Source organism: Notothenia rossii (assembly GCF_949606895.1).
Source record: "Notothenia rossii genome assembly, chromosome: 11".
Lineage (NCBI taxonomy): Eukaryota > Metazoa > Chordata > Actinopteri > Perciformes > Nototheniidae > Notothenia > Notothenia rossii.
The window spans coordinates 59468673-59476490 of record NC_136910.1 but is presented as its reverse complement, the minus strand read 5'-3'; the positions used below and the strand labels follow the sequence as shown (position 1 = coordinate 59476490).

Sequence of the window (7818 nt, the reverse complement as noted above, 5' to 3'; positions counted from 1 at the left end):
GGAGGGGTGTTTGGAGGTGTTTGGAGGTGTTTTGGGGGGATGTTTGGAGGTGTTTTGGAGGGGTGTTTGGGGGGGTGTTTGGAGGTGTGTTTTGGGGGGTGTTTGGAGGTGTTTGAAGGTGTTTTGGGGGGATGTTTGGAGGTGTTTTGGGGGGGTGTTTGGAGTTGTTTTGGAGGGGTGTTTGGAGGTGTTTGGAGGTGTTTTGGGGGGGTGTTTGGAGTTGTTTTGGAGGGGTGTTTGGAGGTGTTTGGAGGTGTTTTGGGGGGATGTTTGGAGGTGTTTTGGAGGGGTGTTTGAAGGTGTTTGGGGGGGTGTATAAATAATTAAGTCAAAATAACACAATTAGGAAATAAAACTCAGATATTTTTCTGATATTAAACATTTTAAAGAATGAAATACGATATGATATAATGATGAATAAATGTATTAAACTCAAATATTCTTAGATTAAATCATATAATTTACAAGAATATATATTTTTTATAATAAGGAAAAAGTTAAATATTCTAAAAAAGAAATCGGTAAATTGAACAGATAAGCCGTTAATTGATGAGAAAACACCTTAAATGTTGATTGCATTTATCAGAAAAAAAACTCGATATTTTCTGAGAATTAAATAATATTCTAAATTAATTTGCTGCATTGTCTTTTCCAACAATAATTTATAATGAATGAATATCCATTATATTTGATTTCTACCACCCCATGACATTTATCTCTAAAACATGTATTTGTTTGCAGAAAACTTACTTCCAGATGAGGATCAGTGAGGAGCGCAGGGAGACAGAAACACACGTTCATTAGACACACACATCTCTGTTATTATTATTAATGATATTAATAAAACACAACACACACAGCAGCTGCTAATAACTGCTGTAATGTTAATAATAAATAACAACAATACAGTTAAATACACACAATCCAAACATAAATAAACTTCATTAATCTGCTTCAATTCTAGTGTGTTAAATGTTAAAATACCTGAGCGGCAATTACATAAATAATCTCCCTATATTGATACAATTAAATTCACAAAAGATAATTTTTAAAGACATTCATTTGGACTTTTATACCTAGAAATAATTGCCAAAAATAATCTATAAACTAAATGTTTATTTCAGCATAAAAAAAAAAAAAAGAAGGATTCTGTGACAAAAAGAGTAAGAGTTTCTCTGAGAGAGAGAGAGAGACAGGCAGACAGACAGACAGACAGACAGACAGACAGACAGACAGAGATACAGACAGACAGACAGACAGACAGACAGACAGACAGACAGACAGACAGACAGACAGACAGACAGACAGACAGACGGACAGGTTACCTTTGGCCTCCTCTGCCTCTACGGTTGCTGTAAAAGTGAGTAGAAGAAGAAGCCATGCGTTAAAATCAAAATGCATCTTCATCATCATCTTCATCATCATCATCACCACTGCAATCAGTCAGTTCACACGATGCAGCACAATTACAAACAATAATAAATATAATAATATGTGTTTTTAGAGGAATATGTCTTTACAGCTGCATACAGTCATATTGGCAAAAATAACAACATTGTGTTTTAGTCTCTAAGGCACAGGGTTAGTGTGTGTGTGTGTGTGCACATGTGTGTGTTAGTCTCTCAGCCACAGGGTTAGAGTGTGTGTGTGTGTGTGTCACACTCACCGCACTGCAGAGTTCTCCGTCCTCCGGACAATACACCAACAGGTAGAGTTCCTGTGGGAGTCAACCCCTTCAGCTGTAACACACTCTCATTCTCCTCTCTACACACATACACAGGACACACACACACACACACACACACACACAGGACACACACACACACACACACACACACACACACACACACACACACACACACACACACACACACACACACACACACACACACACACACACACACACACACACACACACACACACACACACACACACACACACACACACACACACACACACACACACACACACACACACACACACACACACACACACACACACACACACACACACACACACACACACACACACACACACACACACACACACACACACACACACACACACACACACAGAGAGAGAGTTAGAGTGATGAATCAGGACTCAGTGATTCAAACTAACTTTGTATTTCTTTATAAAACAGCTGATCGTCACTACAGCACATTTTGAAGGTAAAAAAAATGGGAGTCTTAAATTTAGTAGAAAATAAAACATTTTGATAAAGTGGTTGGATAACAACCAGAATCAAAAATATACGAGAAATAGACTATTCTCTTAAAGTGGTACATTTACAAGAATAAGCCCTGAAAAAAAAATATATATATATATATTTGTATCCAAGATTAAATTGTTTGATTTAAACAAAAGAAGCTTATTTGAAAACTTTTTTGTTTCTTTATTTATTTATTATCATTATTGTATTTTTTTTATTATTAAATATGTATTATCCCTCCATATATAAAAAGGTATTAACTCTATATTCACCCATCTGGACATTGGGTCATAACTAACTAACTAACTAACTAACTAACTAACTAACATAGTAACTAACTAACTAAATAACCAACTAACTACCCAACTAAGTAACTAACTAACCAACATCGTAACTAACTAACTAAATAAACAACTAACTACCCAACTAAGTAACTAAGTAACTAAATAACTAACCAACTAACTAACTAACAGACTAACTAACTGAGTAACTAATTATCTAACACACTGAGTAACTAACTAACTAACATAGTAACTAACTAACTAAATAACCAACTAACTAACAAACATAACTACCCAACTAAGTAACTAACTAACAAACATAGTAACTAACTAACTAACTGAGTAACTAATTATCTAACACACTGAGTAACTAACTAACTAACATAGTAACTAACTAACTAAATAACCAACTAACTACCCAACTAACTAACTAAATAACCAACTAACTACCCAACTAAGTAACTAAATAACTAAATAACTAACTGAGTAACTAATTATCTAACACACTGAGTAACTAACTAACTAACATAGTAACTAACTAACTAAATAACCAACTAACTACCCAACTAACTAACAAACATAACTACCCAACTAAGTAACTAACTAACAAACATAGTAACTAACTAACTAACTGAGTAACTAATTATCTAACACACTGAGTAACTAACTAACTAAATAACCAACTAACTACCCAACTAACTAACTAAATAACCAACTAACTACCCAACTAACTAACTAACCAACTAACTAACTGACTAACTAATTATCTAACACACTGAGTAACTAACTAACTAACTAAAATAGTAACTAAATAACTAACATAGTAACTAACTAACTAACTAACCAAATAACTAACAAACTAACTAATTACCCAACTAAGTAACTAACTAACAAACAAACATAGTAACTAACTAACTGACTAACTAAATAACCAACTAACTACCCAACTAAGTAACTAAATAACTAACCAACTAACTATCTAACTAACGGACCAACTAACTGAGTAACTAATTATCTAACACTGAGTAACTAACTAACTAACATAGTAACTAACTAACTAAATAACCAACTAACTACCCAACTAAGTAACTAAATAACTAACTATCTAACTAACAGATTAACGCCTGTGATGCTTCTCTGGGTCTTAAAATAACTTGAGTTATTCGTCATTAAAAACAACTTTTACTAAAGTGGAGCAAGAGTGAAAACAGACCTGTAGGGAAACTACAACATAAACCCTGTCCAACATTAAAAAGTCCAAAATCAGCAGAAAATATGCTCAAAATCTGACAGAAGGATATGAATAAACCCATCACTAATATATAACACACAGAGAGGTATATCTCACCTGAGCACAGAGAAGACGCGAGCCATCTTCCCGATCGCCCGGATTTTATTCCTGATCACCTCCTTCCTCACAGCAGGGGTTCCTCCTGCAGGACAATACACATGTCTCATGAAACCCTTTAGGGACCATGAAGAACATCAAGTAACCTAATCAAAAGCTAGAAAACCACTACAATAACTAGAGAAGCTACAACATTTTAAAACTACAAAAAGCTGCAAAAAGGACCGGAAAAAGACACAAGATGCCAAAAAAGAGCTATAAAATAACCTTCAGTCACAAAATATCTAAAAAAATAACTAGAGCACAAAAAAAACCACACGCAAAATATCTACAAAGAAAACAAAAAAAACTAATAAGTGTATTTTCTCCGTGGAAGTGCTTTACAAAGTCCTGCACAACCACAGGTCCTCGAACGCCTCACGGTCACATCTGTAGTGTCTCGGATACATTCATATTTACACTGAAGGTAACAGCGCTGTGACTTCCTGTCTCACCCTCGCACGTGTCGTCTCCCTCTGACATCAGCTCGTCGTCGGAGCAGATGTTCAACACGTTCACCAGCATCTCCGTCACTGCAACACACACACAAACACACACACACACACACACACACACACACACACACACACACACACACACACACACACACACACACACACACACACACACACACACACACACACACACACACACACACACACACACACACACACACACACACACACACACACACACACACACACACACACACACACACACACACACACACACACACACACACACACACACACACACACACACACACACACACAGGCCTTCAGTTTGATGCTTTTGACCAATTAAACCTAAATATATTCAATGTACTGTTAGGATAAAGAGAAAATTAATATTCTGTGTTTTTTTAATCGACTGAAAATGTCCCATTTATAAAAATAAACAATATATGAAATCACAACTGAGCCGACCAATATAGTGGAACATTTGATGCTAAAAATCTAAATATTTTATGAGATTAAAATAGTACATTTATGAGAAAGACATCTTCCCAAAAAGTCAGAAAGCAAGGAGCTCTGCAACCGCTGCATAAATCTCTCATCTAACACGAGCTGCAGGACACACTCACTCCACCCCCACTCACTCCACCCCCACTCACTCCACCCCCACACACACAGTCTCCCACCTTTCTCCCCGACGAAGGGCAGCGACCAGGTGAACACGTCCATGAAGTTGGGCAGCCAGTAGGGATGAGGGGAGCAGTTAAACTGCCGGATGTTCATCACGTTATTCTCGTATTTCAGCACCGCGGCTGAGAGGACACACACATACAGATTCAAGGCTTTATTGCCATGTGCAGAGCTACAGTGGAGTTATGACAATGATCATCTGAGGTCCCAGGCTCCTCCAACCCGATGACACAGATCAAGAAGTGCAGGTCAATACCAATAGAATAGGAATAGTGCAAGAAGAGTTCTGTATACAAGTAATTAAGAATATGAAATATTAGATAAATCATTCTACACACACACAGATTAACATGTCTGCTGTTGCCAGGACGTCAAGGTTTCAGCCTGTTGCCGTGGTCACGCTCACCTTTGTTATTGTACACGTCCAGGTAGTTGGGAGCGGAGAAGATGGTGATGAGAGACGGGAAGCCGGTCGTCTGGCTCTTCCTGTACATTCGATACCTGACGGGCAAGAACACACATTTATTAAACACTAAAGATGAAGATCAGAGTGAGGATGAGAGCTTAGATTACAGACACATTACAGATAGGGGACGAAGGGTAAAGATAACAAAAACATTTAACTTTAAAATGGTAAATGTATAAAAGAGACTTGAATATTCTGTGAGATCATGAAGTCACACATTGAGGAGGAAATGTACAATTTGAGTCACTTTCATCATAAATGTGTAAATGTGTACGTTTAGGAGGAGGTAGAGACTCACCCTGCATCCTGAGCTTCATGTGCTCGTATTACAGACAACAGGTTATTGTTCATCAGGAAGTCACAGACTGCGGGGTAACTGGGGGACAAGAACAGCAATCAGAATTAAAAAGGTGTTGTTGTTGTTGTTGTTGTTTATTACACCATAGGTCTCCTCTGGAAGTCTCTCCGTCTCCTCTGTTGCTACGGCAGTTCAGAAATGATAACGAGAAAAGCTGCGAGGAGGTTCATGACATCATCACTCGTTACTACGAAGGCCAATCAGAGCCATCGTGGGTTAACAAATGAACATGATGTCATGAGTCAGTCCCAACAGTTGAGATTCAAATCCTATATTTAGGGTTTAAATGTGAAATGCATGACAAATAAATGCATTTTTTAACTTAAAGATATCAGCTAGACATTTCTCCGGTTAATTACTTACATTAAGACAATCGTTTTTTGTATTACAAGTTTTCTGAAATAGCATGTTTACATATGCAAATGAGCCATCATCTCATTAGATATGCGCATATTTTAATACATTTCAGGAACACAAATCTGAACTTTGGATAAAGCCAGGATCGAACATTTTTGTTTCATTTTGTAGTCATATTAAATCAATTACGTTAATCTAAAGTTTTTACAGAATGGATATCTCTCCATAAATTAGAAAATACTGTCAACAGCCCAAAATATCAATTGTCGCCATGTTTTTAGGTATAAAATGTTATATAATTCAGGCTATGAATGATATATGAACACAAACCCTTCTGTAAAAACCTTCAGAATATTGATAGGAATATAACTGGAAGGTTTGGTGTGTGTACGTGCGACTGAAGTGGAAGTAGCTTTCCAACGATACCTCTGATGACCAGGTCCAAACAGCGGTACTTTATGTTACGTTAGAAAGCTAACTTTTGGTGAATTTAGGAGAAACCTTCAGACGCAGAGACAAACTAGAGTCAAATAAACACCTAAATGTGTATTTTGTACGTTTTCCTTCCAAAAGCCTGAAAGAAAACATGGAATCAAAATAGCACATTATTTACCAGTGCATGAAAGACGAGGTTTGTTCCTGCCGTGTCTCGCCTTAACGGCATTATATTACGGAGCAGAAAGCTAATATTTAGAGTCACTTAGCACAATGTTTGTAAAGCTTTAAAAACAGCTGATCTTAGTCTTTTTATTTTAGATTTGAAACGCTGTGGCCGTTTCTCAATCTCGAGGAAACTGGCTTCCAAGCCAATATTTGAAGGATGCTACATCATCAAGTGCCGCCGAAGGACCGTTCCAATCTCCAGCATACTTGGAATTCCACCGAGGCCACGTCCTTGGTTTGGGGGTAATATCGAGGCTGCACATGGGTAGACTTCGCATCCTTAAAATCCCCACAATGCTTTGCGCACGGATCAATTTCAAAAACCCTTGCGGAGAATGGCTGAACCGACGCAGCACACATAGAAATATAAGTATGTAGTGGCGTAGAACATGTGTTGGTAAATATGTTGCTTTGTTGCATTTGTTATTACCAAAAATATGTTCCATGAAAGTAAAGCAAGTTCATAATTAGATAGACATCGTGAGGTATTTATTTTCGGTACAGTTTATGTTGAAACCGTTAGAGAGAGTGGCACACTTGTTAGCCTGTTCCATTCTTCTTTGTTTTCCGAAGCCTTGGCTTGGAAGCATACTTGCTTCGTTTCTGAAGGAAGTGACTTGGAAGTACGCGACTACCAAGCCAGCATCCTCGAGATTGAGAAACGGCCAGAATCTGTAGAAGTAGGAGCACCCTCTCACGCTGTAGTCTGTGTTGATATGATATACTTTAGGTGTGTTACCTGTAGAAGTAGGAGCACCCTCTCACGCTGTAGTCTGTGTTGATATGATATACTTTAGGTGTGTTACCTGTAGAAGTAGGAGCACCCTCTCACGCTGTAGTCTGTGTTGATATGATATACTTTAGGTGTGTTACCTGTAGAAGTAGGAGCACCCTCTCACGCTGTAGTCTGTGTTGATATGATATACTTTAGGTGTGTTACCTGTAGAA

General features: G+C 37.7%; 1 protein-coding gene across 1 annotated transcript in view; it reads right to left on the bottom strand.

The window, feature by feature from the left end:
• Window positions 1-1092: 1092 nt before the first annotated feature.
• Window positions 1093-7818, bottom strand: part of LOC307024664 (serine/threonine-protein phosphatase 2B catalytic subunit gamma isoform-like) — a 32549-nt gene continuing 25823 nt past the window's right edge. Inside the window, exons 7-13 of the mRNA XM_079658987.1 lie at window positions 5791-5868; window positions 5433-5527; window positions 5023-5148; window positions 4337-4414; window positions 3843-3927; window positions 1667-1764; window positions 1093-1352 (exon numbers count right to left, since the gene is read on the bottom strand). Coding sequence (XP_079515113.1) covers window positions 1108-1352; window positions 1667-1764; window positions 3843-3927; window positions 4337-4414; window positions 5023-5148; window positions 5433-5527; window positions 5791-5868 — 805 coding nt within the window. The 3' untranslated portion in view covers window positions 1093-1107. The remainder of the gene's footprint in view (window positions 1353-1666; window positions 1765-3842; window positions 3928-4336; window positions 4415-5022; window positions 5149-5432; window positions 5528-5790; window positions 5869-7818) is intronic.